Raw genomic sequence first — 25,000 nt, forward strand, 5'->3', positions numbered from 1 at the left:
TTCCTAGGATTCTATCCTTCCTCCAAGAAGGATTGGAAAAAGGATTATCTGCAAGTTCCCTGAAGGGACAGATTTCTGCCTTGTCGGTATTACTTCACAAAAAGCTGGCAGCTGTGCCAGATGTTCAAGCCTTTGTTCAGGCTCTGGTTAGAATCAAGCCTGTTTACAAACCTTTGACTCCTCCTTGGAGTCTCAATTTAGTTCTTTCAGTTCTTCAGGGGGTTCCGTTTGAACCCTTACATTCCGTTGATATTAAGTTATTATCTTGGAAAGTTTTGTTTTTAGTTGCGATTTCTTCTGCTAGAAGAGTCTCAGAATTATCTGCTCTGCAGTGTTCTCCTCCTTATCTGGTGTTCCATGCAGATAAGGTGGTTTTACGTACTAAACCTGGTTTTCTTCCAAAAGTTGTTTCTAACAAAAACATTAACCAGGAGATTATCGTACCTTCTCTGTGTCCAAAACCAGTTTCAAAGAAGGAACGTTTGTTGCACAATTTGGATGTTGTTCGCGCTCTAAAATTCTATTTAGATGCTACAAAGGATTTTAGACAAACATCTTCCTTGTTTGTTGTTTATTCAGGTAAAAGGAGAGGTCAAAAAGCAACTTCTACCTCTCTCTCTTTTTGGATTAAAAGCATCATCAGATTGGCTTACGAGACTGCCGGACGGCAGCCTCCCGAAAGAATCACAGCTCATTCCACTAGGGCTGTGGCTTCCACATGGGCCTTCAAGAACGAGGCTTCTGTTGATCAGATATGTAGGGCAGCGACTTGGTCTTCACTGCACACTTTTACCAAATTTTACAAGTTTGATACTTTTGCTTCTTCTGAGGCTATTTTTGGGAGAAAGGTTTTGCAAGCCGTGGTGCCTTCCATTTAGGTGACCTGATTTGCTCCCTCCCTTCATCCGTGTCCTAAAGCTTTGGTATTGGTTCCCACAAGTAAGGATGACGCCGTGGACCGGACACACCTATGTTGGAGAAAACAGAATTTATGTTTACCTGATAAATTTCTTTCTCCAACGGTGTGTCCGGTCCACGGCCCGCCCTGGTTTTTTTAATCAGGTCTGATATTTTATTTTTCTTTAACTACAGTCACCACGGTACCATATGGTTTCTCCTATGCAAATATTCCTCCTTAACGTCGGTCGAATGACTGGGGTAGGCGGAGCCTAGGAGGGATCATGTGACCAGCTTTGCTGGGCTCTTTGCCATTTCCTGTTGGGGAAGAGAATATCCCACAAGTAAGGATGACGCCGTGGACCGGACACACCGTTGGAGAAAGAAATTTATCAGGTAAACATAAATTCTGTTATTATTATTATTTCTCCTGTTAAGTGTAGTCAGTCCACGGGTCATCCATTACTTATGGGATATTAACTCCTCCCCAACAGGAAGTGCAAGAGGATCTCCCAAGCAGAGCTGCTATATAGCTCCTTCCCTCTACGTCATACCCAGTCATTCTCTTGCACCCAACTAATAGATAGGATGTGTGAGAGGACTGTGTTATTAAACTTAGTTTTTATTTCTTCAATCAAAAGTTTGTTATTTTAAACGGCACCGGAGTGTGTTGTTTTTTCTCAGGCAGCATTTGAAGAAGAATCTACCTGAGTTTTGTGTATGATCTTAGCGGACGTAACTAAGATCCATTTGCTGTTCTCGGCCATTCTAAGGAGTGAGGTAACTTCAGAACAGGGGACAGCGGGCAGGTTCACCTGCAAAGAGGTATGTTGCAGTATATTATTTTCTAAGGAATGGAATTGACTGAGAAAATACTGCTAATACCGATATAATGTAAGTACAGCCTTAAATGCAGTAGTAGCAACTGGTATCAGGCTGATATGTATGTATGTTTACACTTAAGTATTTCTGGGGAATGGCACTTCACTGGGAAAATACTGTATGCATATAACTTTTAGCCTAACTTGCAGTGTGAGCGACTAGCAGCAGGCTTTTTAATGACATTTCATAAATTAGATTTTAAACGTTTGCTGGCATGTTAAATCGTTTAATTATCTGAGGTACTTGGTGAAAAATTGTTTTGGGCATTATTTTCCATATGGCTGTCGTTTGTTTTTAAATAAAACAGTTTACTGAGCTTTCCTCACTGTGGTATTGTGATTGGGAGGGGCCTATTTCTCCAACATAGGTGTGTCCGGTCCACGGCGTCATCCTTACTTGTGGGATATTCTCTTCCCCAACAGGAAATGGCAAAGAGCCCAGCAAAGCTGGTCACATGATCCCTCCTAGGCTCCGCCTACCCCAGTCATTCTCTTTGCCGTTGTACAGGCAACATCTCCACGGAGATGGCTTAGAGTTTTTTAGTGTTTAACTGTAGTTTTTATTATTCAATCAAGAGTTTGTTATTTTAAAATAGTGCTGGTATGTACTATTTACTCTGAAACAGAAAAGAGATGAAGATTTCTGTTTGTATGAGGAAAATGATTTTAGCAACCGTTACTAAAATCCATGGCTGTTCCACACAGGACTGTTGAGAGGAATTAACTTCAGTTGGGGGAACAGTGAGCAGTCTTTTGCTGCTTGAGGTATGACACATTCTAACAAGACGATGTAATGCTGGAAGCTGTCATTTTCCCTATGGGATCCGGTAAGCCATTTTTATTCAGACAGTAAATAAGGGCTTCACTAGGGTTTATTAAGACTGTAGACATTTTCTGGGCTAAATCGATCATATTTACACATATTTAGCCTTGAGGAATCATTTAATCTGGGTATTTTTTGTAAAATAATATCGGCAGGCACTGTTTTAGACACTTTATTCTATAGGGGCTTTCCCTAATCATAGTCAGAGCCTCATTTTCGCGCCGGTATGGCGCACTTGTTTTTGAGAACAGCATGGCATGCAGCTGCATGTGTGTGGAGCTCTGATACATAGAAAAGTCTTTCTGAAGGCATCATTTGGTATCGTATTCCCCTTTGGGCTTGGTTGGGTCTCAGCAAAGCAGATTCCAGGGACTGTAAAGGGGTTAAATATAAAAACGGCTCCGGTTCCGTTATTTTAAGGGTTAAAGCTTCCAAATTTGGTGTGCAATACTTTTAAGGCTTTAAGACACTGTGGTGAAATTTTGGTGAATTTTGAACAATTCCTTCATACTTTTTCGCAATTGCAGTAATAAAGTGTGTTCAGTTTAAAATTTAAAGTGACAGTAACGGTTTTATTTTAAAACGTTTTTTGTGCTTTGTTATCAAGTTTATGCCTGTTTAACATGTCTGAACTACCAGATAGATTGTGTTCTGACTGTGGGGAAGCCAAGGTTCCTTCTCATTTAAATAGATGTGATTTATGTCATAAAAAATTTAGTAAAAATGATGCCCAAGATGATTCCTCAAGTGAGGGGAGTAAGCATGGTACTGCATCATCCCCTCCTTCGTCTACACCAGTCTTGCCCATACAGGAGGCCCCTAGTACATCTAGCGCGCCAATACTCCTTACTATGCAACAATTAACGGCTGTAATGGATAATTCTATCAAAAACATTTTAGCCAATATGCCCACTTATCAGCGAAAGCGCGACTGCTCTGTTTTAGAAAATACTGAAGAGCATGAGGACGCTGATGATATTGTTTCTGAAGGGCCCCTACACCAGTCTGAGGGGGCCAGGGAGGTTTTGTCTGAGGGAGAAATTTCAGATTCAGGAAAAATTTCTCAACAAGCTGAACCTGATGTGATTACTTTTAAATTTAAGTTGGAACATCTCCGCGCTCTACTTAAGGAGGTGTTATCCAATTTGGATGATTGTGATTATCTGGTCATTCCAGAAACACTATGTAAAATGGACAAGTTCCTAGAGGCCCCGGGGCCCCCCGAAGCTTTTCCTATATCCAAGCGGGTGGCGTACATTGTTAACAAAGAATGGGACAGGCCCGGTATACCTTTCGTACCTCCCACCATATTTAAAAAATTGTTTCCTATAGTCGACCCCAGAAAGGACTTATGGCAGACAGTCCCCAAGGTCGAGGGGGCGGTTTCTACTCTAAACAAGCGCGCCACTATACCCATAGAAGATAGTTGTGCTTTCCAAGATCCTATGGATAAAAAATTAGAAGGTTTGCTAAAAAAGATGTTTGTTCAGCAAGGTTACCTTCTACAACCAATTGCATGCATTGTCCCTGTCACTACAGCCGCGTGTTTCTGGTTCGATGAGCTAGAAAAGGCGATTATTAGTAATTCTTCTTCTTATGAGGAGATTATGGACAGAATTCGTGCTCTTAAATTGGCTAATTCTTTCACCCTAGACGCCACCTTGCAATTGGCTAGGTTAGCGGCGAAAAATTCTGGGTTTGCTATTGTGGCGCGCAGAGCGCTTTGGTTAAAATCTTGGTCAGCGGATGCGTCTTCCAAGAACAAATTGCTTGACATTCCTTTCAAGGGGAAAACACTGTTTGGCCCTGACTTGAAAGAGATTATCTCTGATATCACTGGGGGCAAGGGCCACGCCCTTCCTCAGGATAGGTCTTTCAAGGCCAAAAATAAACCTAATTTTCGTCCCTTTCGCAGAAACGGACCAGCCCCAAGTGCTACGTCCTCTAAGCAGGAGGGTAATACTTCTCAAGCCAATCCAGCCTGGAGACCTATGCAAGGCTGGAACAAAGGAAAGCAGGCCAAGAAACCTGCCACTGCTCCCAAGACAGCATGAGATGCGGGCCCCCGATCCGGGACCGGATTTGGTGGGGGGCAGACTCTCTCTCTTCACTCAGGCTTGGGCAAGAGATGTTCTGGATCCTTGGGCGCTAGAAATAGTCTCCCAAGGTTATCTTCTGGAAGTGATTCATCCTGTTCCATTCAGAGAACGAGGGATGGGGTTCTACTCCAATCTGTTCGTAGTTCCCAAAAAAGAGGGAACGTTCAGACCAATCTTAGATCTCAAGATCCTAAACAAGTTTCTCAAGGTTCCATCGTCCAAAATGGAAACCATTCGAACAATCCTTCCATCCAGGAAGGTCAATTCTTGACCACGGTGGATTTAAAGGATGCGTATCTACATATTCCTGTCCACAAGGAACATCATCGGTTCCTAAGGTTCGCATTCCTGGACAAGCATTACCAGTTCGTGGCGCTTCCTTTCGGATTAGCCACTGCTCCAAGGATTTTCTCAAAGGTACTAGGGTCCCTGCTGGCGGTGCTAAGACCAAGGGGCATTGCTGTAGTACCTTACTTGGACGACATTCTGATTCAAGCGTCGTCCCTTCCTCAAGCAAAGGCTCACACGGACATAGTCCTGGCCTTTCTCAGATCTCACGGATGGAAAGTGAACGTGGAAAAGAGTTCTCTATCTCCGTCGACAAGAGTTCCCTTCTTGGGAACAATAATAGACTCCTTAGAAATGAGGATTTTTCTGACAGAGACCAGAAAAACAAAACTTCTAAACTCTTGTCGGATACTTCATTCCGTTCCTCTTCCTTCCATAGCGCAGTGCATGGAAGTGATAGGTTTGATGGTAGCGGCAATGGACATAGTTCCTTTTGCGCGCATTCATCTAAGACCATTACAACTGTGTATGCTCAGTCAGTGGAATGGGGACTATACAGACTTGTCTCCGAAGATACAAGTAAATCAGAGGACCAGAGACTCACTCCGTTGGTGGCTGTCCCTGGACAACCTGTCACAAGGGGTGACCTCCCGCAGACCAGAGTGGGTCATTGTCACGACCGACGCCAGTCTGATGGGCTGGGGCGCGGTCTGGGGATCCCTGAAAGCTCAGGGTCTTTGGTCTCGGGAAGAATCTCTTCTACCGATAAATATTCTGGAACTGAGAGCGATATTCAATGCTCTCAAGGCTTGGCCTCAGCTAGCGAGGGCCAAGTTCATACGGTTTCAATCAGACAACATGACGACTGTTGCGTACATCAACCATCAGGGGGGAACAAGGAGTTCCCTGGCGATGAAAGAAGTGACCAGAATCATTCAATGGGCGGAGACTCGCTCCTGCCACCTGTCTGCAATCCACATCCCAGGAGTGGAAAATTGGGAAGCGGATTTTCTGAGTCGTCAGACATTGCATCCGGGGGAGTGGGAACTCCATCCGGAAATCTTTGCCCAAATCACTCAACTGTGGGGCATTCCAGACATGGATCTGATGGCCTCTCGTCAGAACTTCAAGGTTCCTTGCTACGGGTCCAGATCCAGGGATCCCAAGGCGACTCTAGTAGATGCACTAGTAGCACCTTGGACCTTCAAACTAGCCTATGTATTCCCGCCGTTTCCTCTCATCCCCAGGCTGGTAGCCAGGATCAATCAGGAGAGGGCGTCGGTGATCTTGATAGCTCCTGCGTGGCCACGCAGGACTTGGTATGCAGATCTGGTGAATACGTCATCGGCTCCACCATGGAAGCTACCTTTGAGACGAGACCTTCTTGTTCAAGGTCCGTTCGAACATCCGAATCTGGTCCCACTCCAGCTGACTGCTTGGAGATTGAACGCTTGATCTTATCAAAGCGAGGGTTCTCAGATTCTGTTATTGATACTCTTGTTCAGGCCAGAAAGCCTGTAACTAGAAAAATTTACCACAAAATTTGGAAAAAATATATCTGTTGGTGTGAATCTAAAGGATTCCCTTGGGACAAGGTTAAGATTCCTAAGAGTCTATCCTTCCTTCGAGAAGGATTGGAAAAAGGATTATCTGCAAGTTCCTTGATGGGACAGATTTCTGCCTTGTCTGTGTTACTTCACAAAAAGCTGGCAGCTGTGCCAGATGTTCAAGCCTTTGTTCAGGCTCTGGTTAGAATCAAGCCTGTTTACAAACCTTTGACTCCTCCTTGGAGTCTCAACTTAGTTCTTTCAGTTCTTCAGGGGGTTCCGTTTGAACCCTTACATTCCGTTGATATTAAGTTATTATTAAGTTTTGTTTTTGGTTGCAATTTCTTCTGCTAGAAGAGTTTCAGAATTATCTGCTCTGCAGTGTTCTCCTCCTTATCTGGTGTTCCATGCAGATACGGTGGTTTTACGTACTAACCTGGTTTTCTTCCAAAAGTTGTTTCTAACAAAAACATTAACCAGGAGATAGTCGTGCCTTCTCTGTGTCCGAAACCAGTTTCGAAGAAGGAACGTTTGTTGCACAATTTGGATGTTGTTCGCGCTCTAAAATTCTATTTAGATGCTACAAAGGATTTTAGACAAACATCTTCCTTGTTTGTTGTTTATTCTGGTAAAAGGAGAGGTCAAAAAGCAACTTCTACCTCTCTCTCTTTTTGGATTAAAAGCATCATCAGATTGGCTTACGAGACTGCCGGACGGCAGCCTCCTGAAAGGATCACAGCTCCTTCCACTAGGGCTGTGGCTTCCACATGGGCCTTCAAGAACGAGGCTTCTGTTGATCAGATATGTAGGGCAGCGACTTGGTCTTCACTGCACACTTTTACCAAATTTTACAAGTTTGATACTTTTGCTTCTTCTGAGGCTATTTTTGGGAGAAAGGTTTTGCAAGCCGTGGTGCCTTCCATTTAGGTGACCTGATTTGCTCCCTCCCTTCATCCGTGTCCTAAAGCTTTGGTATTGGTTCCCACAAGTAAGGATGACGCCGTGGACCGGACACACCTATGTTGGAGAAAACAGAATTTATGTTTACCTGATAAATTACTTTCTCCAACGGTGTGTCCGGTCCACGGCCCGCCCTGGTTTTTTAATCAGGTCTGATAATTTATTTTCTTTAACTACAGTCACCACGGTATCATATGGTTTCTCCTATGCAAATATTCCTCCTTAACGTCGGTCGAATGACTGGGGTAGGCGGAGCCTAGGAGGGATCATGTGACCAGCTTTGCTGGGCTCTTTGCCATTTCCTGTTGGGGAAGAGAATATCCCACAAGTAAGGATGACGCCGTGGACCGGACACACCGTTGGAGAAAGTAATTTATCAGGTAAACATAAATTCTGTTTTTGGCGCTTTTACTACGCATTAGAAATTCAGTCACAGTCTGCCTTATTCTCCCTGCATGATCCAGGACGTCTCTACAGAGCTCAGGGGTCTTCAAAACTAGTTTTGAGGGAGGTAATCACTCACAGCAGACCTGTGAGACTGTGCTTTGACTGTGATAAAAACGCTTTTATTTTCAATTGTTATCCGTTTTTCTGATATTAAGGGTTAATCATCCATTGCTAATGAGTGCAATCCTTTGCTAAATTTACGCATTTACTGTGAAAATTTGGTTGCTATAACTAATCCGGTTTATTGTTATTCAACTGTGACAGTTTTTTGTGCGCTTCTTAAAGGCACAGTAACGTTTTTTATATTGCTTGCAAATTTATTTGAAAAGTATTTTCCAAGCTTGCTAGTCTAATTGCTAGTTTGTTTTAACATGTCTGACATAGAGGAATCTCTTTGTGCAATGTGTTCAAAAGCCAATGTGGAGCCCAATAGAAATTTGTGTACTAATTGCATTGATGCTACTTTAAATAAAAGTCAATCTGTACATTTTAAGAAAATTTCACCAGACAACGAGGGGAAAGTTATGCCGACTAACTCTCCTCACGTGTCAGTACCTGCATCTCCCGCTCAGGAGGTGCGTGATATTGCGACGCCAAGTACATCAGGGCGGCCATTACAAATCACTTTACAAGACATGGCTAATGTTATGACTGAAGTTTTATCTAAATTACCAGAACTTAGAGGTAAACGCGACCACTCTGGGGTGAGAACAGAGTACGCTGATAATGTTAGAGCCATGTCTGATACTGCGTCACAAGTGGCAGAACATGAAGACGGAGAGCTTCATTCTGTGGGTGATGGATCTGATCCAAATAGACTGGACTCAGACATTTCAAATTTTAAATTTAAGCTTGAAAACCTCCGTGTATTATTAGGGGAGGTATTAGCGGCTCTCAATGATTGTAACACGGTTGCAATCCCAGAGAAATTATGTAGGCTGGATAGATACTATGCGGTACCGGCGTGTACTGATGTCTTTCCTATACCTAAGAGACTTACAGAAATTATTACTAAGGAGTGGGATAGGCCAGGTGTACCCTTTTCCCCCCCTCCTATATTTAGAAAAATGTTTCTAATAGACGCCACCACACGGGACTTATGGCAGACGGTCCCTAAGGTGGAAGGAGCAGTTTCTACTCTGGCTAAGCGTACCACTATTCCGGTGGAGGATAGCTGTGCCTTTTCAGACCCAATGGACAAAAAATTAGAGGGTTACCTTAAGAAAATCTTTACTCAACAAGGTTTTATATTACAACCTCTCGCATGCATTGCGCCTGTCACGGCTGCGGCGGCATTTTGGTTTGAGTCTCTAGAGGAGACCATTAGCTCAGTTCCATTGGATGAAATCATAGACAAGCTTAGAGTCCTTAAGCTAGCTAATTTATTTATTTCTGATGCCGTAGTACATTTAACTAAGCTTACGGCTAAGAATTCCGGATTCGCCATCCAGGCGCGCAGAGCGCTGTGGCTAAAATCCTGGTCAGCCGATGTGACTTCTAAATCTAAATTGCTTAACATACCTTTCAAAGGGCAGACATTATTTGGGCCCGGTTTGAAAGAAATTATCGCTAAGGGACATGCCCTGCCTCAAGACAGAGCCAAACCAAGGGCTAGATAGTCTAATTTTCGTGCCTTTCGTAACTTCAAGGCAGGAGCAGCATCAACTTCCTCCGCTACAAAACAGGAAGGAACTTTTGCTCGTTACAGACAGGGCTGGAAACCTAACCAGACCTGGAACAAGGGCAAGCAGGCCAGAAAACCTGCTGCCGCCCCTAAGACAGCATGAAGTGAGGGCCCCCGATCCGGCAACGGATCTAGTAGGGGGCAGACTTTCTCTCTTCGCCCAGGCTTGGGCAAGAGATGTCCAGGATCCCTGGGCGTTAGAGATCATATCCCAGGGATATCTTCTGGACTTCAAAGCTTCTCCTCCCAAAGGGAGATTTCATCTTTCAAGGTTGTCAACAAACCAGATAAAGAAAGAGGCGTTTCTACGCTGTGTTCAAGATCTTTTGTTAATGGGAGTGATCCATCCGGTTCCGCGGTCGGAACACGGACAAGGATTTTACTCAAATCTGTTTGTGGTTCCCAAGAAAGAGGGAACCTTCAGACCAATTTTGGATTTAAAGATCCTAAACAAATTCCTAAGAGTTCCATCGTTCAAAATGGAAACTATTCGGACAATCTTACCCATGATCCAAAAGGGTCAGTACATGACCACAGTGGATCTAAAGGATGCGTACCTTCACATACCGATTCACAGGGATCATTACCGGTACCTAAGGTTTGCCTTCCTAGACAGGCATTATCAGTTTGTAGCTCTTCCCTTCGGGTTAGCTACGGCTCCAAGGATCTTTACAAAGGTCCTGGGCTCTCTTCTGGCGGTACTAAGACCGCGAGGAATAGCGGTAGCTCCGTACCTAGACGACATTCTGATACAAGCGTCAAATTTCCAAACTGCCAAGTCTCATACAGAGTTAGTTCTGGCATTTCTAAGGTCGCATGGGTGGAAGGTGAACGTAGAAAAGAGTTCTCTATTGCCACTCACAAGAGTTCCCTTCTTGGGGACTCTTATAGATTCTGTAGAAATGAAAATTTACCTGACAGAGGACAGGTTAACAAAACTTCTAAATGCTTGCCGTGTCCTTCATTCCATTCAACACCCGTCAGTGGCTCAATGCATGGAGGTAATCGGCTTAATGGTAGCGGCAATGGATATACCTTTTGCACGCCTGCATCTCAGACCGCTGCAATTGTGCATGCTAAGTCAGTGGAATGGGGATTACTCAGATTTGTCCCCTATGCTGAATCTGGATCAAGAGACCAGAGATTCTCTTCTATGGTGGCTTTCTCGGCCACATCTGGCCAGGGGGATGCCCTTCAGCAGGCCAGACTGGACAATTGTAACAACAGACGCCAGCCTACTAGGTTGGGGCGCTGTCTGGAATTCCCTGAAGGCTCAGGGATCATGGACTCAGGAGGAGAGTCTCCTTCCAATAAACATTCTGGAATTGAGAGCAGTTCTCAATGCCCTTCTGGCTTGAACTCAGTTAGCAACTCTGAGGTTCATCAGGTTTCAGTCGGACAACATCACGACTGTGGCTTACATCAACCATCAGGGATGGACAAGGAGTTCCCTAGCGATGATGGAAGTATCAAAGATAATTCGCTGGGCAGAGTCTCACTCTTGCCACCTGTCAGCGATCCACATCCCAGGCGTGGAGAACTGGGAGGCGGATTTCCTAAGTCGCCAGACTTTTCATCCGGGGGAGTGGGAACTTCATCCGGAGGTCTTTGCCCAAATACTTCGACGTTGGGGCAAACCAGATATGGATCTCATGGCGTCTCGCCAGAACGCCAAGCTTCCTTGTTACGGGTCCAGGTCCAGGGACCCGGGAGCGGTCCGGATAGATGCTTTGACAGCACCTTGGACCTTCAAGATGGCTTATGTGTTTCCACCCTTCCCGATGCTTCCTCGTTTGGTTGCCAGGATCAAACAGGAGAAAGCATCGGTGATTCTAATAGCGCCTGCGTGGCCACGCAGGACCTGGTATGCAGATCTAGTGGACATGTCATCCTGTCCACCTTGGTCTCTGCCTCTGAGACAGGACCTTCTAATTCAGGGTCCTTTCAAACATCAAAATCTAATTTCTCTGAAGCTGACTGCATGGAGATTGAACGCTTGATTTCTTTCATGTAATTAGCAAGAGTCCATGAGCTAGTGACGTATGGGATATACATTCCTACCAGGAGGGGCAAAGTTTCCCAAACCTCAAAAATGCCTATAAATACACCCCTCACCACACCCACAATTCAGTTTTACAAACTTTGCCTCCGATGGAGGTGGTGAAGTAAGTTTGTGCTAGATTCTACGTTGATATGCGCTCCGCAGCAAGTTGGAGCCCGGTTTTCCTCTCAGCGTGCAGTGAATGTCAGAGGGATGTGAGGAGAGTATTGCCTATTTGAATGCAGTGATCTCCTTCTACGGGGTCTATTTCATAGGTTCTCTGTTATCGGTCGTAGAGATTCATCTCTTACCTCCCTTTTCAGATCGACGATATACTCTTATATATACCATTACCTCTGCTGATTCTCGTTTCAGTACTGGTTTGGCTTTCTACAAACATGTAGATGAGTGTCCTGGGGTAAGTAAATCTTATTTTCTGTGACACTCTAAGCTATGGTTGGGCACTTTGTTTATAAAGTTCTAAATATATGTTTTCAAATATTTATTTGCCTTGACTCAGAATGTTCAACTTTCCTTATTTTTCAGACAGTCAGTTTCATATTTGGGATTATGCATTTTAATTATTCATTTTCTTCTGTTATGTGTGATCAGTCCACGGGTCATCATTACTTCTGGGATATAACTCCTCCCCAACAGGAAATGCAAGAGGATTCACCCAGCAGAGCTGCATATAGCTCCTCCCCTCTACGTCAGTCCCAGTCATTCTCTTGCACCCAACGACTAGATAGGATGTGTGAGAGGACTATGGTGATTATACTTAGTTTTTATGACTTCAATCAAAAGTTTGTTATTTTACAATAGCACCGGAGCGTGTTATTACTTCTCTGGCAGAGTTTGAGGAAGAATCTACCAGAGTTTTTTACTATGATTTTAACCGGAGTAGTTAAGATCATATTGCTGTTCTCGGCCATCTGAGGGAGGTAAAAGCTTCAGATCAGGGGACAGCGGGCAGATGAATCTGCATTGAGGTATGTAGCAGTTTTTATTTTCTGAATGGAATTGATGAGAAAATCCTGCCATACCGTTATAATGACATGTATGTATACACTTCAGTATTCTGGGGATGGTATTTCACCGGAACTACTCTGTTAAAAGTCACTAATCTTTTTAATAAGTATTTATCATGTTAAACGTTTTTGCTGGAATGTAGAATCGTTTACATTTCTGAGGTACTGAGTGAATAAATATTTGGGCATTATTTTCCACTTGGCAGTTGTTTGGTGTTAATTATGACAGTTTCGTTTCTCTTCACTGCTGTGTGTGAGGGGGAGGGGCCGTTTTTGGCGCTCTTTGCTACGCATCAAAAAATTCCAGTCAGTTACTCTTATATTTCCTGCATGATCCGGTTCATCTCTGACAGATCTCAGGGGTCTTCAAACTTCTTTAGAGGGAGGTAGATTCTCTCAGCAGAGCTGTGAGAATTTTATATTGACTGTGAATAAAAACGTTGCTCTGTAATTTTTATGTCAAATTTAATTATTGTTATTTTTCTAATGGGAACAAACCTTTGCTAAAAGTTGTGTTGTTTAAGGTTTGATGCTATAACTATTTTTCAGTTCATTATTTCAACTGTCATTTAATCGTTTAGTACCTCTTTGAGGCACAGTACGTTTTTGCTAAAAAAGATTATAACCAAGTTGCAAGTTTATTGCTAGTGTGTTAAACATGTCTGACTCAGAGGAAGATATCTGTGTCATTTGTTCCAATGCCAAGGTGGAGCCCAATAGAAATTTATGTACTAACTGTATTGATGCTACTTTAAATAAAAGTCAATCTGTACAATTTGAACAAATTTCACCAAACAGCGAGGGGAGAGTTATGCCGACTAACTCGCCTCACGCGGCAGTACCTGCATCTCCCGCCCGGGAGGTGCGTGATATTATGGCGCCTAGTACATCTGGGCGGCCATTACAGATAACATTACAAGATATGGCTACTGTTATGACTGAAGTTTTGTCTAAATTACCAGAACTAAGAGGCAAGCGTGATCACTCTGGGGTGAGAACAGAGTGCGCTGACAATACTAGGGCCATGTCTGATACTGCGTCACAGCTTGCAGAGCATGAGGACGGAGAGCTTCATTCTGTAGGTGACGGTTCTGATCCAAACAGACTGGATTCAGATATTTCAAATTTTAAATTTAAATTGGAGAACCTCCGTGTATTACTAGGGGAGGTCTTAGCAGCTCTCAATGATTGTAACACCGTTGCAATACCAGAGAAACTGTGTAGGTTGGATAAATACTTTGCGGTACCGGCGAGTACTGACGTTTTTCCTATACCTAAGAGACTAACTGAAATTGTTACTAAGGAGTGGGATAGACCCGGTGTGCCGTTCTCACCCCCTCCAATATTTAGAAAGATGTTTCCAATAGACACCACCACTCGGGACTTATGGCAAACGGTCCCTAAGGTGGAGGGAGCAGTTTCTACTTTAGCTAAGCGTACCACTATCCCGGTGGAGGATAGCTGTGCTTTTTCAGATCCAATGGATAAAAAATTAGAGGGTTACCTTAAGAAAATGTTTGTTCAACAAGGTTTTATATTGCAACCCCTTGCATGTATCGCGCCGATTACGGCTGCGGCAGCATTTTGGATTGAGTCTCTGGAAGAGAACCTTAGTTCATCTACGCTAGACGACATTACGGACAGGCTTAGAGTCCTTAAACTAGCTAATTCATTCATTTCGGAGGCCGTAGTACATTTAACCAAACTTACGGCTAAGAACTCAGGATTCGCCATACAGGCACGTAGGGCGCTGTGGCTAAAATCCTGGTCAGCTGATGTTACTTCTAAGTCCAAATTACTTAATATACCTTTCAAGGGGCAGTCTTTATTTGGGCCCGGTTTGAAAGAAATTATCGCTGACATTACAGGAGGTAAGGGCCACGCCCTACCTCAAGACAAAGCCAAAGCTAAGGCTAGACAGTCTAATTTTCGTCCCTTTCGGAATTTCAAAACAGGAGCAGCATCAACCTCCACTGCACCAAAACAGGAGGGAGCTGTTGCTCGTTACAGACAAGGCTGGAAGCCTAACCAGTCCTGGAACAAGAGCAAGCAGGCCAGGAAACCTGCTGCTGCCCCAAAGACAGCATGAACCGAGAGCCCCCGATCCGGGACCGGATCTAGTGGGGGGCAGACTTTCTCTCTTCGCCCAGGCCTGGGCAAGAGATGTTCAGGATCCCTGGGCGCTAGAGATCATATCTCAGGGATACCTTCTAGACTTCAAATTATCTCCCCCAAGAGGGAGATTTCATCTGTCAAGGTTGTCAACAAACCAGATAAAGAAAGAAGCGTTTCTACGCTGTGTACAAGATCTGTTATTAATGGGAGTGATCCATCCGGTTCCGCGGTCGGAACAAGGACAAGGGTTCTACTCAAACCTGTTTGTGGTTCCCAAAAAAGAGGGAACTTTCAGGCCAATCTTAGATTTAAAGATTCTAAACAAATTCCTAAGAGTTCCATCGTTCAAAATGGAAACTATTCGGACAATCTTACCCATGATCCAAAAGGGTCAGTACATGACCACAGTGGATTTAAAAGATGCTTACCTTCACATACCGATTCACAAAGATCATCACCGGTATCTAAGGTTTGCCTTCTTAGACAGGCACTACCAGTTTGTAGCTCTTCCATTCGGATTGGCTACGGCTCCAAGAATCTTCACAAAGGTTCTGGGTGCCCTTTTGGCGGTACTAAGACCGCAAGGGATTTCGGTAGCTCCGTACCTAGACGACATTCTAATACAAGCTTCAAGCTTTCAAACTGCCAAGTCTCATACAGAGTTAGTTCTGGCATTTCTAAGGTCGCATGGATGGAAAGTGAACGAAAAGAAGAGTTCTCTTTTTCCTCTCACAAGAGTTCCATTCTTGGGGACTCTTATAGATTCTGTAGAAATGAAGATTTACCTGACAGAAGACAGGTTAACAAAACTTCAAAATGCATGCCGTGTCCTTCATTCCATTCAACACCCGTCAGTAGCTCAATGCATGGAGGTGATCGGCTTAATGGTAGCGGCAATGGACATAGTACCTTTTGCACGCCTACACCTCAGACCGCTGCAATTGTGCATGCTAAGTCAGTGGAATGGGGATTACTCAGATTTGTCCCCTACTCTGAATCTGAATCAAGAGACCAGAAATTCTCTTCTATGGTGGCTTTATCGGCCACACCTGTCCAGGGGGATGCCATTCAGCAGGCCAGAATGGACAATTGTAACAACAGACGCCAGCCTACTAGGTTGGGGCGCTGTCTGGAATTCTCTGAAGGCTCAGGGACTATGGAATCAGGAGGAGAGTCTCCTTCCAATAAACATCCTGGAATTGAGAGCAGTTCTCAATGCCCTTCTGGCTTGGCCCCAATTAACAACTCGGGGGTTCATCAGGTTTCAGTCGGACAACATCACGACTGTAGCTTACATCAACCATCAGGGAGGGACAAGAAGCTCCCTAGCAATGATGGAAGTATCAAAGATAATTCGCTGGGCAGAGTCTCACTCTTGCCACCTATCAGCAATCCACATCCCGGGAGTGGAGAACTGGGAGGCGGATTTCTTGAGTCGCCAGACTTTTCATCCGGGGGAGTGGGAACTTCATCCGGAGGTCTTTGCCCAAATACTTCGACGTTGGGGCAAACCAGAGATAGATCTCATGGCGTCTCGCCAGAACGCCAAACTTCCTCTCTACGGGTCCAGATCCAGGGATCCGGGAGCGGTTCTGATAGATGCTTTGACAGCACCTTGGAACTTCGGGATGGCTTATGTGTTCCCACCCTTCCCGCTGCTTCCTCGATTGATTGCCAAAATCAAACAGGAGAGAGCATCAGTGATTCTAATAGCGCCTGCATGGCCACGCAGGACTTGGTATGCAGATCTAGTGGACATGTCATCCTGTCCGCCTTGGTCTCTACCTCTAAGACAGGACCTTCTGATACAGGGTCCATTCAAACATCAAAATCTAACTTCTCTGAAGCTGACTGCTTGGAAATTGAACGCTTGATTTTATCAAAACGTGGTTTTTCTGAGTCGGTTATTGATACCCTGATACAGGCTAGGAAGCCTGTTACCAGAAGGATTTACCATAAAATATGGCGTAAATACCTATACTGGTGCGAATCCAAAGGTTACTCTTGGAGTAAGGTTAGGATCGCTAGGATATTGTCCTTTCTACAAGAAGGTTTAGAAAAGGGTCTATCAGCTAGTTCATTAAAGGGACAGATTTCAGCTCTGTCCATCTTGTTACACAGGCGTCTGTCAGAAAATCCAGACGTCCAGGCCTTTTGTCAGGCTTTAGCTAGGATCAAGCCTGTGTTTAAAGCTGTTGCTCCGCCATGGAGTTTAAACTTAGTTCTTAACGTTTTACAGGGTGTTCCGTTTGAACCCCTTCATTCCATTGATATAAAATTGTTATCTTGGAAAGTTCTGTTTTTAATGGCTATTTCCTCGGCTCGAAGAGTCTCTGAGTTATCAGCCTTACATTGTGATTCTCCTTATCTGATTTTTCACTCAGACAAGGTAGTTCTGCGTACTAAACCTGGGTTCTTACCTAAGGTAGTCACTAACAGGAATATCAATCAAGAGATTGTTGTTCCATCCTTGTGTCCAAATCCTTCTTCAAAGAAGGAACGTCTTCTACACAATCTGGATGTAGTTCGTGCCCTCAAGTTCTACTTGCAGGCAACTAAAGATTTTCGCCAAACTTCTTCCCGGTTTGTCGTTTATTCTGGACAGAGGAGAGGTCAAAAAGCTTCTGCTACCTCTCTCTCTTTTTGGCTTCGTAGCATAATACGTTTAGCCTATGAGACTGCTGGACAGCAGCCTCCTGAAAGAATTACAGCTCACTCCACTAGAGCTGTGGCTTCCACTTGGGCCTTTAAGAATGAGGCCTCTGTTGAACAGATTTGCAAGGCTGCAACTTGGTCTTCGCTTCATACTTTTTCCAAATTTTACAAATTTGACACTTTTGCTTCTTCGGAGGCTATTTTTGGGAGAAAGGTTCTTCAGGCAGTGGTTCCTTCTGTATAATGAGCCTGCCTATCCCTCCCGTCATCCGTGTACTTTTGCTTTGGTATTGGTATCCCAGAAGTAATGATGACCCGTGGACTGATCACACATAACAGAAGAAAACATAATTTATGCTTACCTGATAAATTCCTTTCTTCTGTTGTGTGATCAGTCCACGGCCCGCCCTGTTTTAAGGCAGGTAAATATCTTTTAAATTATACTCCAGTCACCACTTCACCCTTGGTTACTCCTTTCTCGTTGATTCTTGGTCGAATGACTGGGACTGACGTAGAGGGGAGGAGCTATATGCAGCTCTGCTGGGTGAATCCTCTTGCATTTCCTGTTGGGGAGGAGTTATATCCCAGAAGTAATGATGACCCGTGGACTGATCACACAACAGAAGAAAGGAATTTATCAGGTAAGCATAAATTATGTTTTTTCTTACCTTCAAAAATTTGACTCTTTTTTCTCTGTGGGCTGTTAGGCTCGCGGGGGCTGAAAATGCTTCATTTTATTGCGTCATTCTTGGCGCGGACTTTTTTGGCGCAAAAATTCTTTTCCGTTTCCGGCGTCATACGTGTCGCCGGAAGTTGCGTCATTTTTTGACGTTATTTTGCGCCAAAAGTGTCGGCGTTCCGGATGTGGCGTCATTTTTGGCTCCAAAAGCATTTAGGCGCCAAATAATGTGGGCGTCTTATTTGGCGCTAAAAAATATGGGCGTCGCTTTTGTCTCCACATTATTTAAGTCTCATTTTTTCATTGCTTCTGGTTGCTAGAAGCTTGTTCTTTGGCATTTTTTCCCATTCCTGAAACTGTCATTTAAGGAATTTGATCAATTTTGCTTTATATGTTGAATCTTCTGCTTATGTTTTTCATTAAACTTTATTTTGGGTGTGGATTATTTTCAGCAGGAATTGGCTGTCTTTATTTTATCCCTCCCTCTCTAGTGACTCTTGTGTGGAAAGATCCACATCTTGGGTAATCATTATCCCATACGTCACTAGCTCATGGACTCTTGCTAATTACATGAAAGAAAACATAATTTATGTAAGAACTTACCTGATAAATTCATTTCTTTCATATTAGCAAGAGTCCATGAGGCCCGCCCTTTTTTTGTGGTGGTTATGATTTTGTATAAAGCACAATTATTCCAATTCCTTATTTTATATGCTTTCGCACTTTTTTATCACCCCACTTCTTGGCTATTCGTTAAACTGAATTGTGGGTGTGGTGAGGGGTGTATTTATAGGCATTTTTGAGGTTTGGGAAACTTTGCCCCTCCTGGTAGGAATGTATATCCCATACGTCACTAGCTCATGGACTCTTGCTAATATGAAAGAAATGAATTTATCAGGTAAGTTCTTACATAAATTATGTTTTTATCAAAGCGTGGATTTTCGGAGTCAGTAATTGACACCTTAATACAGGCTAGGAAACCTGTTACCAGGAAAATTTACCATAAAATATGGCGTAAATATTTACACTGGTGCGAATCCAAGAATTACTCATGGAGTAAGGTTAGGATTCCTAGGATATTGTCTTTTCTACAAGAAGGTTTAGAAAAGGGTTTATCTGCAAGTTCTTTAAAGGGACAGATCTCAGCTCTGTCCATCCTTTTACACAAACGTCTGTCAGAAGTTCCAGACGTTCAGGCTTTTTGTCAGGCTTTGGCCAGGATTAAGCCTGTGTTTAAGTCTGTTGCTCCTCCGTGGAGTTTAAACTTAGTTCTTAACGTTTTACAGGGTGTTCCGTTTGAACCCCTTCATTCCATTGATATCAAGCTGTTATCTTGGAAAGTTCTGTTTCTAATGGCTATTTCCTCGGCTCGTAGAGTCTCAGAGTTATCGGCTTTACATTGTGATTCTCCTTATCTGATTTTTCATTCAGACAAGGTGGTTCTGCGTATTAAACCTGGGTTCTTACCTAAGGTAGTCACTAACAAGAATATCAATCAAGAGATTGTTGTTCCATCATTGTGCCCTAACCCTTCTTCAAAGAAGGAACGACTTCTGCACAATCTAGACGTAGTCCGTGCCTTGAAATTTTATTTACAGGCAACTAAAGACTTTCGCCAAACATCTTCCCTGTTTGTAGTTTATTCTGGTCAGAGGAGAGGTGAAAAAGCATCTGCTACCTCTCTCTCTTTTTGGCTTTGTAGCATAATACGTTTAGCCTATGAGACTGCTGGACAGCAGCCTCCTGAAAGAATTACAGCTCATTCTACGAGAGCTGTGGCTTCCACGTGGGCCTTTAAGAATGAGGCCTCTGTTGAACAGATTTGCAAGGCTGCAACTTGGTCTTCTCTTCATACTTTTTCCAAAATTTACAAATTTGACACTTTTGCTTCTTCTGAGGCTGTTTTTGGGAGAAAGGTTCTTCAGGCAGTGGTTCCTTCTGTGTAAAGATCCTGCCTTTCCCTCCCGTCATCCGTGTACTTCTAGCTTTGGTATTGGTATCCCATAAGTAATGGATGACCCGTGGACTGACTACACTTAACAGGAGAAAACATAATTTATTCTTACCTGATAAATTCCTTTCTCCTGTAGTGTAGTCAGTCCACGGCCCGCCCTGTTTTTTATGGCAGGTCTAAATTTTAAATTAAATTCCAGTCACCACTGCACCCTACCCTATAGTTTCTCCTTTCTCGTTTGGTTTCGGTCGAATGACTGGGTATGACGTAGAGGGGAGGAGCTATATAGCAGCTCTGCTTGAGTGATCCTCTTGCACTTCCTGTTGGGGAGGAGTTAATATCCCATAAGTAATGGATGACCCGTGGACTGACTACACTACAGGAGAAAGGAATTTATCAGGTAAGCATAAATTATGTTTTTTATTATTAGAATATGTATTTTAAAACTAGTGTTGCTCAACTTTTAAGAAGATTGCTTTCAGATCCATTACCACCTTGATACATTTTCTGTGTTATACAGTTTGTCCCTAAAGGGACACTGAACCCAAATTTTTTCTTTCATGATTCAGATAGAGCATGCAATTTTAAGCAACGTTCTAATTTACTCCTATTATCATTTTTTCTTCATTCTCTTGCCATCTATATTTGAAAAATAAGGCATCTATGCTTTTTTTTTTTTTTGGTTCAGCACTCTGGAAAGCACTTTTTTATTGGTGGATGAATTTATCCACCAATCAGCAAGAACAACCCAGGTTGTTCACCAAAAATGGGCCGGCATCTAAACTTACATTCTTGCATTTCAAATAAAGATACCAAGAGAATGAAGACAATTTGATAATATAAGTAAATTAGAAAGTTGATTAAAATGTCATTCTCTATCTGAATCACAAAAGAAAAAATTTGGGTTCAGTGTCCCTTAAGTTAGAAAACTGATTTGTGAACCACACACATCTGAATATAGAGATATATTATTGTGCACTCTAACAAGGTATTTACAATGATAAGCCTCAAGCCATCAGGAGTTCTGATGTGGTAGCTGCTGATCACAGCAGGAGGACACAAACACCATAGATTTCCTTCCTAAGATAGGGAGAGTCCACGGCTTCATTCCTTACTGTTTGGAAATACAACACCTGGCCACCAGGAGGCGGCAAAGAGACCCCAGCCAAAGGCTTAAATATCCCTCCCACTTCCTCATTACCCCAGTCATTCTTTGCCTTTCGTCACGTTAGGAGGTGGGAGAGAAGTGGCAGAAAATTCGGAGAGTCCTGAAAAAGGGTAGGACTGGAGTTTTAAGTAATCATGTCAACCTCTCAGTGAGAGTATTGATGAAAATTAGAGTCTGGAGATGCAGGGAAAGTTTTTCTGCAAACCCATGCAGACTACTGCTAACAGCTCCTAAGCAACCAGTATTGACGAGTTTTACTGCCTGCTTTCTCTCACTCAAGTCCATTTCAGGTGCGCTGCTATAAGACTCACACCTGAGAGGCTGTGTTCTGTTCCACAGCATGGATCCTGGAGGTAAGATTGTTTAAATTTTTACCCATAAAACGCTATAACAGGGTCACAGTGTGGCTCCTTTATACCTTGATAGTATCCAGGGTTAATATCCTCTGAAGGGGGTTTATTGAACAGTTGGGGTTAATTAATCAGTGTATTAATTTATTTACATGCTGCTTTGTGTGATTCTTTCCTGGGCTGATAGACTGTGTGTTTTTGGCTGGAACAAACAGGTTTCACTTTTAAGTTTCACTTTCGTTTTTGAAAGTGTTGCATAGCTCCTATTCCTGTCTTGCACTCCACGTGACTGGGTGTGGTCTATATTCATTTCCTTTATTCCGGCTGAGACTTGAACCTGAGGAGAGCTTTTCCTCTGTTAACTGTCTGGGTCTAGGAGGTGGTGAGTGCCCCAGCCATTGGGAATATAAAGGTGCAGTTTTTCTATAATAAAATAAACATTTTTATTTGTGTCCGCCTGTGGGTATAACCTGAGCTATGGAGGACTCTGACATGTTAGAAGGTACTCCTTCTGTACTAAATCATATCTGTTTATATTGTGAGGAGGCCGTGGTTTTCCCGCCCACTTAATTAGGTTCCACATGCCTTAACACCGTTATAAAGTCTACGAAGGGAGACAAGCCTGCTAAGGCTCTTAGTCCCTCTGAGCCGTCTACCTCTCAGGACTCGGCGTCCCGTGAGATTATTACCCTTGCTACATTAACCACTCCACATGCAGTTCCCCGTAGCACATCTAATCCTCCAACCCGGAGGGGGCCTTCTTCCTACGGACTTTGCTGCGCAGTTACAAACGGCAGTATCTGTATTACCTCACTCTAACAAACGCAAGAGAAAGGTTAAACATAGCGCTCCTTACTCAAAATCATCTAAATATTTATCAGATTTAGCTATTATGTCCCAGTTATCCGATAATGAGTTAACCTATGTAGCTTCAGAGGGTGAACTTTCTGGGTCGGAGTCCTTAGCGTCTAAGCCTCATGCTGCGGAGGAACCGTCCTTTAGATTTAAAATTGAGCACTTTTTTTATTAAAGGAGGTTCTGCTTGAAGCCGTGCTGCCTGAAGAACCTGAGATACCTAAATTAGACAGAGTTTACGAAGACAGGAAAGTTCTTTTGACTTTTCCTGTGCCAGATAACATGGCAACATCAATCAGGAGATTGTGGTTCCTTCCTTGTGTCCTAATCCTCCTTCATCGAAGGAACGCTTACTTTACAATTTGGATGTGGTCCACGCCTTAAAGTTCTATCTTCAGGCTACTAAGGAGTTTAGACAATCTTCCTCTTTGTTTGTTGTCTATTCAGGGAAGTGTAAGGGGCAGAAGGTTACTTCGACTTCCCTATCTTTTTGGTTAAGGAGTGTCTTTCGCTTAGCTTACGAGACAGAGGGACATCATCCTCCTGAGAGGATAACGGCTTATTCCACTAGAGCTGTGGCTTCCTCTTGGACCTTTAAGAACGAGGCCTCTATGGATCAGATTTGTAAGGCAGCTACCTGGTCCTCCTTACATACTTTTTCAAAATTTTACATGTTTGATGTTTTTGCTTCGGCTGAAGCAGCTTTTAGGAGAAATGTTTTGCAGGCTGTGGTGCCCTCAGAATAGGGTCCGCCTCTTCCTTTTTGTTCCCTTGCGTTATTCATTCAGTGTCCTCTGGAGCTTGGGTATAGTTTTCCCAACAGTAAGGAATGAAGCCGTGGACTCTCCCTATCTTAGGAAGGAAAACATAATTTATGCTTACCAAATAAATTCCTTTCCTTCCGGATACGGAGAGTCAACGGCCCCGCCCGTTTTTTCTTGTCTATGTGTGGTCCCCTATTTATTTTATCTTCTGGCACCATTTATACCCTAATGTTTCTCCTACTTTTCCTTGAACAGAGCCTCTCAAATGTGTGAGTCTTATAGCAGCGCTCCTGACATGGACTTGAGTGAGAGAAAGCAGGCAGTAAAACTTGTCAATACTGTTAGCAGTAGTCTGGATGGTTTCACAGAAAAACATTCCCTGCATCTCCAGACTCTAATTTTCATCAATACTCTCACTGAGAGGTTGACATGATTACTTAAGACTTCAGTCCTACCCTTTTTCAGGACTCTTTGAATTTTCTGCCACTTCTCTCCCACCTCCTAACGTGACGAAAGGCAAAGAATGACTGGGGTAATGAGGAAGTGGGAGGGATATTTAAGCCTTTGGCTGGGGTGTCTCTGCCTCCTCCTAGTGGCCAGGTGTTGCATTTACCAACAGTAAGGAATGAAAACGTGGACTCTTCCTATCCGGAAGGAAAGGAATTTATCTGGTAAGCATAAATTGTTTTGCTAGGTTTCGCTAGGCAGGCTAAACAAGACATTTGGAGGAGAGAGGATCAAGAAAAAGAAATGCTGACTAACGAGCAATAATTATATTATATTATTCTGGCTGTCCTTTGGCATGTAGTAAATGATAGCTGTGCATATTGTGTGTGTTTCTAACCTGAGCATTGTGTTTCTCACACAGAGCCCAGCTCACATTATGTTATCTCCTTGAAAGCCTTTAACAATGTGGGAGAAGGAATCCCACTGTACGAGAGTGCAGTTACCCGCCAGCACACAGGTAGGTAAAATATTCCAAATTCTCTCACATCAGGGGAAAATTGAAAACGGTATAAACCATTTTTGATAATTAGACCATATTGAGCATATACAATTTTTTTCGTATGAAGTTGGAAGTTAAACAAATTTGCTAAATGGTGGTATTGTCTATTGTTATAACTGACACTGCTTATTCTGCCCTATTACTAACAATCTATTTTTTTCTCTCCTCTTGCCTTTATTAATCATCGTCCATACTGCTTTGGGTTTTAATTTATTTCTCCTTACATTTGCTCCCAAATATCTCTGCAACTTACCTTTATTTTTAATATTTGGTTTTAATATTCTTCTATCCCTGTGCCATGCAACTTTCATGTTTCTTTCTGTCTTGATTTTTTTCTTCTGTTCCCGGGTTTTTTTCCTTCTACTTATTACTTAATTTTCTGTTCTTCCTCATTGCTTACTCTTTTGCACCCTTTCTCCTTATTTATTGTTTTTCTACACCACTATTTGGTTATTTTATGCATCCCTGCTTCAACCCTTGGTTTGTTACCCCCTGCCCTGTCCCCTTACCCATATGCTCCTTATGAACCAGACCCCTCGGAGGTTGATATTTTTGTTCACACCCCATATACTCCAGTTCCTGAGCCCAGTCCCATGTTGCCCCCTGTGGGGGTCCAGGCCACCATTCTGAGCAGTGATACTGTGCGGCTCACCTGGGCGGATAACTCATTATCCAAGAACCAGAAGATCACAGATGCTCGATACTACACAGCCCGATGGAAGACCAACATTCCTGCAAACACAAAGTATAAGGTTTGTA

The 25,000-nt window shown here is 43.3% G+C and overlaps 1 protein-coding gene across 1 annotated transcript in view; it reads left to right on the plus strand.

Moving 5' to 3' along the window:
• Positions 1 to 25,000, plus strand: part of NEO1 (neogenin 1) — a 201,144-nt gene that overhangs the window by 98,097 nt on the left and 78,047 nt on the right. The window contains exons 12-13 of the mRNA XM_053717318.1: positions 24,104 to 24,199; positions 24,818 to 24,993. Coding sequence (XP_053573293.1) covers positions 24,104 to 24,199; positions 24,818 to 24,993 — 272 coding nt within the window. The remainder of the gene's footprint in view (positions 1 to 24,103; positions 24,200 to 24,817; positions 24,994 to 25,000) is intronic.

The sequence above is a fragment of the Bombina bombina genome, chromosome 6 (genome assembly GCF_027579735.1).
Source record: "Bombina bombina isolate aBomBom1 chromosome 6, aBomBom1.pri, whole genome shotgun sequence".
NCBI lineage: Eukaryota > Metazoa > Chordata > Amphibia > Anura > Bombinatoridae > Bombina > Bombina bombina.